Source organism: Aspergillus fischeri, genomic scaffold, assembly GCF_000149645.3.
Source record: "Aspergillus fischeri NRRL 181 1099437636264 genomic scaffold, whole genome shotgun sequence".
Lineage (NCBI taxonomy): Eukaryota > Fungi > Ascomycota > Eurotiomycetes > Eurotiales > Aspergillaceae > Aspergillus > Aspergillus fischeri.
This window is the reverse complement of record NW_001509762.1, coordinates 6014543-6025941: the sequence shown is the minus strand read 5'-3', so window position 1 is coordinate 6025941 and position 11399 is coordinate 6014543. Positions and strand designations below refer to the sequence as shown.

At 49.5% G+C, this 11399-nt stretch overlaps 7 protein-coding genes across 7 annotated transcripts; 3 read left to right on the top strand and 4 right to left on the bottom strand.

Annotated features, from left to right (window-relative positions):
- Nucleotides 1-539: 539 nt before the first annotated feature.
- Nucleotides 540-868, top strand: NFIA_092680 (uncharacterized protein; the record flags this gene model as incomplete). Its single annotated transcript, XM_001261203.1, has 2 exons — nucleotides 540-718; nucleotides 778-868. The coding sequence occupies 2 exons, from the start codon at nucleotides 540-542 to the stop codon at nucleotides 866-868; spliced, it is 270 nt and encodes an 89-aa protein (XP_001261204.1).
- A 1057-nt stretch (nucleotides 869-1925) lies between these two features.
- NFIA_092670 (uncharacterized protein) lies at nucleotides 1926-3599 on the bottom strand (the record flags this gene model as incomplete). The annotated part of the gene is made up of 1 exon (XM_001261202.1): nucleotides 1926-3599. The coding sequence occupies one exon, from the start codon at nucleotides 3597-3599 to the stop codon at nucleotides 1926-1928; it is 1674 nt and encodes a 557-aa protein (XP_001261203.1).
- Nucleotides 3600-4196: 597 nt separating this feature from the next.
- Nucleotides 4197-5598, bottom strand: NFIA_092660 (putative MFS transporter; the record flags this gene model as incomplete). Its single annotated transcript, XM_001261201.1, has 5 exons — nucleotides 4197-4366; nucleotides 4410-4537; nucleotides 4581-4773; nucleotides 4817-5379; nucleotides 5426-5598. 5 exons carry the CDS (start codon nucleotides 5596-5598, stop codon nucleotides 4197-4199), a joined length of 1227 nt encoding a protein of 408 aa, XP_001261202.1.
- Nucleotides 5599-6023: 425 nt separating this feature from the next.
- On the top strand, nucleotides 6024-6593 carry NFIA_092650 (putative phosphoesterase; the record flags this gene model as incomplete). Its single annotated transcript, XM_001261200.1, has 1 exon — nucleotides 6024-6593. The coding sequence occupies one exon, from the start codon at nucleotides 6024-6026 to the stop codon at nucleotides 6591-6593; it is 570 nt and encodes a 189-aa protein (XP_001261201.1).
- A 320-nt stretch (nucleotides 6594-6913) lies between these two features.
- Nucleotides 6914-7711, bottom strand: NFIA_092640 (rhamnogalacturonan acetylesterase; the record flags this gene model as incomplete). The annotated part of the gene is made up of 1 exon (XM_001261199.1): nucleotides 6914-7711. One exon carries the CDS (start codon nucleotides 7709-7711, stop codon nucleotides 6914-6916), a length of 798 nt encoding a protein of 265 aa, XP_001261200.1.
- Nucleotides 7712-8642: 931 nt separating this feature from the next.
- On the top strand, nucleotides 8643-9173 carry NFIA_092630 (uncharacterized protein; the record flags this gene model as incomplete). Its single annotated transcript, XM_001261198.1, has 2 exons — nucleotides 8643-8719; nucleotides 8780-9173. The coding sequence occupies 2 exons, from the start codon at nucleotides 8643-8645 to the stop codon at nucleotides 9171-9173; spliced, it is 471 nt and encodes a 156-aa protein (XP_001261199.1).
- A 1323-nt stretch (nucleotides 9174-10496) lies between these two features.
- NFIA_092620 (putative C2H2 finger domain protein) lies at nucleotides 10497-11085 on the bottom strand (the record flags this gene model as incomplete). Its single annotated transcript, XM_001261197.1, has 3 exons — nucleotides 10497-10651; nucleotides 10708-10773; nucleotides 10833-11085. The coding sequence occupies 3 exons, from the start codon at nucleotides 11083-11085 to the stop codon at nucleotides 10497-10499; spliced, it is 474 nt and encodes a 157-aa protein (XP_001261198.1).
- Between the last annotated feature and the right edge of the window lie 314 nt (nucleotides 11086-11399).

Below are 11399 nucleotides of genomic sequence, written 5' to 3'. Positions count from 1 at the left end.
ATTTCTACTGATACTTAAATTCATTATTAGTCGACCGCACTTCGAGTCGAAATTCGCGCTGTTAGTTTCCCTATATTTTTCGTTCCCTCCACGGTAAAGTTAGGTAGTCGCATCGAGCCGACGAGGACACTAATTGACACATAAGCTGTCGTGCTTCGGGTAAGGAATACGAGATCTAATCTATGGCATCAGAATCCCCAGTCTACCAAATTTGGACCTTAGAAGGATATCTAAAATTCAGCCCCATTCAGCCATTCAATCCTAAGAAATGGCGTTGACCAAAAATAACCAACATGTACCGCCCACCTCGCATACCTTTCCTAATATTGCAAGGACCTACAAAGCAGCTTTCTGAATAGCCCCAAACGCGCAAGGATCAGCAAGAGATACGAAGGAAGGATCATTGCACATCCTCGTATAGACAGCTCCCTACTGAAGTATTTAAAGCAGCCACCCAGCACAATCGGTACCCTCCCATACATCAGTCATTCCTTTCAAGAAGATTGTCACTCCTTTGATTCCATTTTTCTATCGCAAAAATGAAGCTCACTTCCGTCGCCGTCGCTCTCTTACTCTCCCTCTCAGCTACTGCGATGCCCGTCGCCGATATCGAAGGGGACACTCCCGCAGCCCTAGAGGCACGCAGAGTCAAGTGTCGTTTCAAACACGAAGGCTGGAAGAATGTTAAGTGCTTCTTACAGGGTGGTGATTGGAGCCAGTACGCATTTTTTCTGTTTGAACGACTGTCACTATCGAATGCTAACTTGTGGTCAATAGCTCGTGGTTTGAGATCACTCCGAATTATGCCATCAATGCTAAGAATCTAATCTTTACTTCGTGCAATATCAAGGACATCCCTGCTTGCTAAGGTTTGGATTCTGAATCAATCATGGGCGTGGTTATTTACTAACTGTGCTAGGGCGCTGCATTCGACATGCCGAGAACTGTGCATCGTAATAGGTCTCACTGGGGAGAACGTCACCCGGTATTGGTCAGAGATTTCAGGGCTCTCTTTCGTTCTTGTGGATGTAATTCTATGTATATGATAGAAAGGTTGTTTTGTTTACTTAACCATACAAAGAGTTGCCGGAGGTTATTGACTCTACTTTGCTGAAAGATTTACCTTGCACTTCAGAACAGATTGCGAGTTACTGCTGATGGCGAGTACTAACACTTCCAGAGTGGCCGAGGTCAGCACCAATTGATGGGAGAAGAGCAACCCTAAGCAAACGCAGAATGCCAGGTGTAGCCTGCGTGTATCACACGACTTCGAGAGTTACAGTCAGCGTTGTCAGCCTCATCACACCCTTTTATATATGAGTGGTCTATAAGTAACTTTTTCATAGTATATATTAGGATTCCGGTACTTTTTACTGCTATATTTTAGCCACTGACTAATCTTCTAGTATACTCCAGGGGTGTGGCGCAGTGAGGAGGTTGATATATACAGACTAGGTTGGCAGTGATTGTTGCTATAGAGAGGCAGCCTGAGGTTAGGGATATGTGGTGGAAGAAGATGACTGTTGTTATTAAGTAGCTGTACCTGTGCCTGTATATCTAATCAAAGTCAGTCATTTTTTTAAGAGCATTCTATAGTAACTACCGCTGAACATAGATTGACAGATTACATATTCACAGCTATCACCAACTACCTCAATCAATGATGATATGGATGGTGACTGTCCCATTATAACAGGATAAATAGTCACTAGCAACACTTGATTAAGTGGATCACATTCCTCTTATTAATAAATGAACATTCTCATAATGAAGTTATAACATAATGATAGAGATCTATGGCAATAATTAGGCCACCCCATCAGCCATATCCATTCTTCACTATAAATGACAAGGCATCTCCATCCTAGCTAAGCATGTATAAATCCAACCCAAGCCTGACAAGAAATTCCACCGCAGTCTGGATGTCAGCAGCATTGGTCAGCAGCAGGCAACTGTCTGTTCACACTATCAGCCACATTAACGTCACAACCATTGTCAAGAAGTAACTTGATAATCTTCTGGTTCCTTTGACCAGTTGTCTCGGCTCCCGCCAAGTATAAATGCAGCGGAGTTTTCCCGAAGTTGTTTGGAGAGGCTAAGATTTCGGTTTTGCGCCGCTCTGTGGCTACCTGGATGATATGGCGGACCACCGCATCATACTCAAAGTCCCCATTGTCTGCGGCTGCATGGAGAGCAGTATTCCCATGCTTATCTCGAATTGTCCAGTCGGCGCCGCGACTCAGGAAGTACTCTATTAATCGTATTTTCGCCTCGTTATGCTCTGAGTCACCAGGCTCGCAGAGCAAATGGAGAGCTGTTTTACCATCCTCATCTTGTGCGTTAACGTCTACACCCGCCGAAAGACAACTGATAATCGAATCATTGACGTCCTTGTCCATAACATGGCTGCCGTAGTACGTGCAAGCGGACAGCATCCGCGGCGTCGCGGCAGCAATATCAAGGTCGACTTTTCCCTGCTTGTAGAGGTCCACGAGCGTCCGGACCGTGCCAGGATACGATTCATGAACACATGTTTCAAAACCGGACTGAATATAACCGTTTGATTTCCAGAACACTGGTGGATTTTTCATTCCCGCAATGAGAACCACCAGCTCCGGGCATCTACCCATCACAGCGATGTCGAACGGGGTGCGGCCAGGCCGACTGAGGGGGTTGCTTTCCGCGAGAGGGTCTGCTCCGAAATCAAGAAGCAGCTGCACTGTAGGTGCGTGAAATATGGAGACTGCACAATGTAAGAGTGTATAGCCTGTTTCGAAGTAATACCCACGACCTTCTGGAACCCAGGAAGATGGGATATCCTTCAGAGAAGCAAGGGGTGCATTGAGGTCGTAGCCGCGCGGGTCCCGCGTCATTGCATCCAGGAGAATCCTACTAACCTCGACCCTGCGATGTAAGACGGCCGAAACCAAAGGGATGTGGCCGTATTTATTTGTGGCAAGCGCGTCTGCACCCTTTTCCAGAAGGACTTTGACTATATGGTCGTGCCCTGAACGGCTTGCATAATGTAAGGCAGTGTGACCACCCGGCCCGCAAGCGGAAATATCTCCTCCAGCGGCCAGGATGGCCCTTATCGCTTTCTCAGCGGTAGACCTGGAGAGATCGTTGTGGAGAAAGGCGAGCGTAGGTCTACGGCAAGCTGGTGTCAAAACATCTGCACCAGCCTCTAGAAGCTGCACGGCTATAGCGTCTTGGCCCTTCTCAAGAGCAACATGCAGTGCCGTCTCGCCCTGATCACATCTCACAGAGATATTTGCGCCCAATTTCAGGAAAACCGCCAGCAGGACCTCGTTCCCAGCGGCAGCAATATAGTGGAGCACAGACCGGCCGTTGGGAGCCCGATACCTGAGCAGTTTACTTGAATTGGCAGCGACATAATTGAGAACAAAGTCTGATTTCAGCTTGGCGATGTTGTGTTTCCTGGCTATTCGATGGAAAAACAATTGGTCGTATAGCCGTGGTGTTCCCACCGCAGCGAAGAATTTCGACGTAAGGGCGAACCTCGCGAGATCTCCCAGGGAGAGGTTCTCACAGATCTCAAGGAGAATATCGAGGGGGATTGCTGAAAGGTCTTGCGGCATGGCTAGTCGAGATTTCGAGGTCGCATCACATTCAAGACATTAGGAAATGGTTGAATCTGAACGACCCAGGGGATGAGGACAGTTCGTATTCACTTCTCTAGCGGCTTCACATCACGTTGCTGCTCCACTGCCTTTGCTTGGGAAGCTGTTGCATGTGAGTTAATTATGACGGACTCTAGCGCCTCTGCCCGGGAACTAGTGGAATACCAATACCCCTGAAGATATTGGGGTTTGGTTTCCCAGACACTCACACTCTGTTTCTTGGTCCGTACCCAAAACCACGTTATTCCCTATGAGATTCTGTCAAAAACAACACCCACTTGGCTGTGTTGCGGTATAGAGTGTCTGAGGCTTCAGTGTATAATAAGTTACTGTAAAGTACGAACCAGAGCACTAATAGTTTTATTAGTACTCTTGGCTGTATCCTAAGGTACTGACGCAGCCATCTAGTAATCTATATAGTAACGCGTCCAGAAGTATCCGTGCCTTCGCACCCACTATGTAGCTGGTCTGTCTTTATCTGACCACCTGAACCACCATTCCATGCTCTTCTAAATACTTGGACTGCTATTTACATACGCCAAATCATGCATCTGGCTACTCATTGTGAAGTCTCACCCTTGGAACCATCAACCAGGAAACCCCTGTGGCACCCAGCAACCCCACCAGAATCGGCTGCAAGACTTTGACGCCAGCATGAGTTGCCAGAATGCCAGTGATGGCTGGAAAGATCGATCCTCCCACCTGGCCGAGCACGAACACGAGAGCTGTTCGGTCAGCGAGACTCTGCACGAATGAGGATACAAATACCTAGTGCAGACGAGCGAATCTCCGCAGAGAAGATCTTGGACGCAACAGATATGCCCGTGGCAAAAAAAGGACCGGAAAAGAACCCAAAAAGACTGATGGCTACTGCTTCCGTGATGATATTCGGCACCCTATCTGATCAGCAAAGGCCATCATTTCTGAATAAACACGTACAGCCAGAATATTAGCTGCAGACCAACACACAGTACTACATAGATGAAGATCATGCGTCGCTCCCCCCAGCGGTAGGTTGGCTCAGCCAAAATGAGTCGACCAAGGAAGGCTCCTCCATAAAAGCCAGCAGGAACATAGCCCATATCCTTGAGATCACCGTCTCGCACATCGACGAGGTACTCCACAATCCATCCTATTCGGTCAGTATTATCTCGGACGCAGGGAACATGACATACCACCAGCGGTAATGGCAGCGCCCAGGAAGAAGAAGAAATACAGACTCAAAAACCACACACTCGGCGTGCAAAGAGTCTGCTTCATCTCCTGCAGACCCCCTTGTCTTGACTCCGGAGGAGATTGACCAAACTGCTGCGTCATCCTCAACGAATCGCTAAATGCAACAACCACCAGAACCAGGTTGACCACACCCAGTCCCAACGGCGCAGCGTAGAACAGGTTCCACCGGGAATGCACACCCGCCGAAGCCACGGCAGTCGAGACAAACGGACCCGCCAGACACCCGGCCATGTACATGGCATGAATAAACCCCAGCCATCGATGCGCCGCTTTGACAGATGCAACAAACGTGTTGGCGTGTGTATCTTGATATGCCTGGCCGAGACTCGCAAAGAAGAAAGTCACCGCGAACAATGGAAACGGAGAAAGCCATGTCCGCAAGGCGTGGGCGAGAACTTGGAGAACCGCCCCTAGGACCAGGAGAACACCCAGATCAAGGTACTGGCAGAGATGGCTGTTGGAGAGCGCGGCGACAAGCCAGCCGCAGAATGTTGTGCCATATCTGTTGACTGTTATTAAGAATATTTGAGGATGAGACGAGAACGTACACTACAGCGACCAGGTTGGTGTCGATCTGATACCCTTGACGGATATAAGGGATCAGAGATCCAAGACTGCCATCGTTGATGCCGGCTACAAAGAAAGAGAAACCGGCGCTGACGAGTTTGAGATAAAGTCTAGGGGTTTGAGGATAAGGTGTCTCTACTTCGAGGGGCTCCATGGTGTATGAAGTTGAAGAGCGTAAACATCTTCTTCTCACTGGAAGATTGACCACGCTATATATGTAGTACCTATGCTCAAATAGGCAGGTGGCCCAACTACACAGACTTGCCCAATCAGGTAAACCAGCCAGCAGGACACATCACGAAAATCATCAGGAGAACACTGTCTCATCATCAAGCAAATAGGCCAAAATGATACATTGCTTATTTCCAGGCACTTATTCAATTAATCCTACTTAGGGATAGGGATGTTCCTCGACTGAGAGTTTTTTGACTTCAGTTCAGTAAACACTTTACCGTCTACAAGCATGCTGAGAGATTACATATACTGTCCTTTAGAACACAAACATCTCTTTAGAAGAGCTATGGCCTTCAGTGCATCAGGCTTAGACGCTCTCCTGCACCGTCCAGAGCAAGAAAGCATATGGAGCTGCTTGCGCAGGGCCCCGTGCCTGTTTTTGCGGAACTTATTTACACCCGATTCGCTCAGACGCCCGCCCCGATGCCCACTGATCATGATGGCCCAACCATCCGCGTGGTTTGCATCTCAGACACTCACAACACCCAGCCTCAACTGCCAGAGGGAGACCTCCTCATCCACGCAGGCGATCTCACCCAGTCCGGGACTCAAGTCGAGCTAGAAGCACAGATCGAATGGCTCGATCGCCAGCCCCATCGCTTCAAGGTAGCGATCGCGGGGAATCACGAGCTGTGTCTGGATCCGAAAGCACAAGCTAAAACACCTGGTGGCAATGAGGCAGTCGACTGGAAATCAATCCGGTATCTGGAGAACTCATCGACAATCCTCGACTTTGGTTACGGACGCCTCAAGGTGTTTGGGTCCCCGTACACCCCGCGACACGGGAACTGGGCTTTCCAGTATCCGCGTAATGAGAATATCTGGGACGAGATACGGATGCCTGAGGACGTTGATATAACTGGTTACACACGGCCCGCCGAAAACACATTTAGATTTGGGACGGTATGGCTGTAAATTCCTTCGGGACTGGTTATGGTCAGCCAAACAAAAGTCTTTGCTGCATGTGTTCGGTCATGTCCATGGGGCGTATGGGAAGGAAACTCTCTGCTGGGATGAATTTCAACGAGCGTACGAGAGCATCATGGATAATGAGGCAAGATGGATAAGTATGATCCTGTTACTGTGGCATGCATTTCTACGGCTTCTACGCCCGAGCGATCCATGCGAAAGGACTGTGATGGTGAACGCCGCTGCAATTGGAGGACTCCGCGACGAAAAGAGACGGGACGCTATCTGCGTTGATATCTAACCATCAACATTAATAAACACTACAGCTAGTCCTCATCAACAGAATCTGGCCAATAATACACGCCCTGATCCAACGCCCTCTTCAGTCTCGGATTTACCCTGACATACCCCGCCTTTTTCAACCCCGCAAAAACCCCGTCGATCAACTCGGCCACCATTCCCCCGAACACGATACTGCCCTCCACATTCAGGTGCGTCCGGTCCTCCGGATTGAGGTTATACATGTACGCCTTCTCGGGTCCAATTCGATTCAGATACCGCGTACTCGCACCATTCAGATCGACGTACGCCGCACGCGAATTCTTCGCCGCCGCAATAGTCGCCGCGCGCTGGTCGGCCAGACTCAATATGATAGTAGGCTCGCCGGTGACGTTGGAAGTCTCGTAATTCCGGCGTGAAAGCGGGGTCACCAGGATGGGCGTCGCACCTGCATTGCGCGCCTCGCAGACCAATCGCTCGAGGTTGCGTGTGTACTGGGCGAGGGAGATGTTGACGGCGGGTTTCTGGTCGTTGTGTCCGAACTGGATTGTCACGAAAGGCGTGTAGCGGTCCTTGTACTCGGCTACTTTGCTTAGAACCGTCTCCCAGTCCCCTCCGGCGCGGAAGCTGACGGTCGTGGCGCCGTTGTGGCCGTAGTTGAGGCCGCTGGCGCCGTGGAAGAGGGTCGTGTTGAGGAATCCGTCGCCCCAGCCGCCGCCGTTGGAGGATTGTTTGGCGGTTGTGCTGTCGCCGGCTAAGAGGAAGAAGGGTGGTTTGGGGGAGTGGCCGGGGGTGGGCAGGGCATAGAGGGGGAGGATGAAGAATGATAGGAGAGGAAGACGCATTGTGATCTTTGGGGACTATACTGGTAGATGAATGTCGTTTTGCGTGGACTACACAGCATCTTATATTTGAATCTGGGATGTGACTCGGGATAAACCAATGCAACTGCAGTGTTTCCACCAACGGGAGAATTAAAGTCAGTTAGCAGCAAGTTGTCATGCTGCCATTCATCAGCAGCATTTGAGCTGTAGCGATATCAGGGACTGAAGGATTCCACAAATGAACGTTGATCCTTCTCGGAGGTTAACAGTCCGGGGTACATATAATGACGCAGAGGGTCTTGGATGCAAACCTTACTGTCTCTGGAATCTGCCGAAAGGATCGACAGAACGGTCGAAAGGAATTTAATAAAGTAAAAAATTGTACAGTGCTTCCAAGACGACCCCTGCAGTAACAGTGAAGAGGTACGTCTAATAGATCTAGCTAGTGAGATAGTAGATTGACTGCTGGCCGTCTTCTAATCTATAGATTCATCTTTCAGGTCCACAAGCAATAGTTACCAGCTCTTTTCTGCAAATAGCAGAAGCCAGTACTTACATATGGAAAGTGCAACATAAGTCTGGCATTCACAATCGTGGTGTTTCCGTCCTGGTCACGGGACTGACCACATTGGGAAGGATACACGGTATACCCAAACTTCTTCCCTCTTTCAACTCACGTCATCAAGCATCAACCATCAGCATTTTCAAAATGACTTCTCAAGTAAGTATATTTTGCGTCATACGACCTCGAAAGGTATCTAATAGAAACTCCAGATTACCGTACCAGAAGACCTAGTCCCTGAAGGCTAGACCATCGAAAAAAGCCAGGTCCACGACGCGTATACCTGGGGCAATCCCAACGCCGAAGGTTATATGATGGGGAGGGCATACGGACTGAAGGATCCGCAGCCATTAATGTGCCAGACACCGGAATCGGGGGAAGATCAAAGTGATGAGAAACCCCAGAGCTTATGCAATCGGAGGGGGACAAATAGAAGAACTGAGCACAACGGAAATTGTGCGGCTAAGGTAAGAATTGAGTGTTACGGAGGTGATATAGAGAGAATCTAACCAGCTGGTGGTCTATAGCCTTCCATCAGGTCCAGATTATCTGGAACCCGTGCCAGAGCAGCACATTAGAAGAATCGAGAATCCGGCGTGGCCAGAGAGAAAGGAGCCGGTCCAAGTGGCCAGATTCAAGGTGGAGAGAAAATGGCATAGCGTGCTATCGTTCTGGAGCCCCATTGACCTGCTGGGCCTCTTCCTATCAACTTTAGGCCCAGCGCCAGCTGGTGCGACGAAGAGGAACTTTTTCTTGCCGCTGGTAGCGGTTTATGGAAAGTGGTGCGCCGCGATAACACAGCCGCCGCGCCCCTGGGTATTCCAGTGCACCTGGAATACTGCCGGCGAGCTTTTTCTTGGTGCATCGCAAGGCGGTCATTATTCGGATATGCGCGTCACGGGCACATGGAGGCATGCATGAACATGCCCGATTCCGGCTCTTGAACGATGAGCCTTTCATGATGGCGGGCTGGGAGTATAATTATCCCCGTCAATCTTGCAAAGAGGTCGCAGAGGGGAGTATATTCGGAGAGACGTACCCGTTTTTAACGACCCTAAAGTATTACCTCCACTTGTTAAGCATCCAATATGCAGGAGATATAACTAATCAACTGTGCAGGAACCGGCAACAAGAAAATAAAGACGTACACGACGTAGCACTGAGTAACGGATTCCTTGAAGCCCAGCAATATGAGGACGGGCTATCCAGTTCTGTCTGGCGAAGCGTCTGGGATCCATGTGTTAACTGCAAGGCACTTATGAGGCTTTACGGCGGGAATGAGGGAAATTTTGCTGCGTCCACGGAGTCAGCTGGGGCTCCAGCGTGATTAAAGGGTCATAAGATGCATATTCTAACAGAGGGATCAAGGGCTTGTCCATAAACTTGTGCAACAGTTCTCCAGTTAAAAGTACTCTCCATCATGCAAAGCCCCTACATAATGAAGTATCAGAACGTAGGCTTTATTGCAGCAACAGATGCTATAGCATCTCAATTGAAGGGTATGAAGGAAAGATTACACCCATTGGCGAATTTGGTGCAGCTCCCGGCATTTCAATCCTTTCCCCCCCTTTTGCTTCAACACTGTGAGTATTTCATGTAAACCCTTCGGTTTAACGACCTCGAATACTCCGCACTCCAGCCCATCCCAAAAGTACCTTGGAGGATACTATCGTCACTATTACGGCAAACTGTCTATCGATTTCAGAATAACATACTTGGTTTTGTGTGAACGAGTAAGCGGACCGCAGGTCGATGGTGCCATTGAAGGCAGGCAGGAGAGTTTCGGCCATGTCGAAATCAATAACTTCTTCTTCGTTCAAAATGGATATCTACTAGGCTGAACTAAAGGAATCCATCTTTTCATTTAGCTATATACAATACCTCCTTATCCGTATGTGTTTACGGAAAGAACAGCCATGGAGACCCGAACAGGAAGGAAGCATATTGTCCTGTTATGCGCCAAAACAGCCATTGCAAGGACCATCGCTGGTTGGCTGGATGACGGGACGCTCGCGCTCTTGACATTGTTACGTTCCCAAGTCGAGATGTGATTGATCGATGGTCGAGCAAGGACATCTGGGTCCGCTATTCAAGGTGCGGCCATGGCGAATGTCCGGTGCCACGGTGTTACCGGCGGAGGTTCCAAGATCATGGGCAGGAAAAAGATCCACATAAGGCGAGGGAACCCATTGAGCATCACCGAACGAACCGGCAAATAGCCACAAATTTCTCCCATCTGTCTCATCATCGCTTGGTCGATTTCAAGGTGCTTGCCTCCTCGGTCCCGACATACGGAACCCGATAGATATCAGGCGCCGGGGGCAGGCCATCGTGCTTGTAGTCTCGAGGCGAGTTGATGAACTCTTCAAAAACCAGCTGCCGGGAGGGTTCCGGAATCCCTATATCCTCTCATTAGCCCGGCGCAAAATGAGGAACATGCAGGAAATCCACGCACGGTCTAGGAGAGCTTGATACCCCATGAACGACATGCCTAGTGACTCTCCACCGGAAGTATGCCAGTCTACAAGAACAATCAGCCCTCTATCTGTTCCGATGAATCAAGGAATACATGGTACACACGGCTGGCCTCGTGGCGGTCGCGCAGTTTGGCAGTCGCGAATTCGAAGTGACATTCATTGCAGCGCCATTTCGGATATGGCAGATGCCGTCGATCCAGAGCACTGAAATTCTCCCGGAGCACAAGACCCCCCGGGGCAAGGTTGTCGCGCTGGAGACTATGGGTGACGACCTCGAGGACCGTGTTATCCTCCAGATCTTCCAGCTTCTTGGGTTCTTCGTCCTTTGCGGGTGTGGTGTTTTGATTCTGTGACATATTGCCGGGGTTTGGAAGACTACCTTAAGGAAGAAAAGATCAGACCTCGAGAGAGGAGACAGTGCAATCAATTATATTGGAGGAGGAATGGTGGCACGGAACTACGTATACGAGGTCAAGCGTCTAGCGCGGGGCACGAGGCTGAATCCTGCACAAGACTGTGGGAGACTAGACTGCCTTATGAAAGAGATTCACCCGATTCGAGTAAAGAGCTCGGAAGGCTGTTAAACCTCAAGCGACAAGAGATGACGAGGTCTTTTCTTTATTTTTTCTTGGCCGTCAAGATCGGCAGATGAGGCTGAGTGCCGACGGCC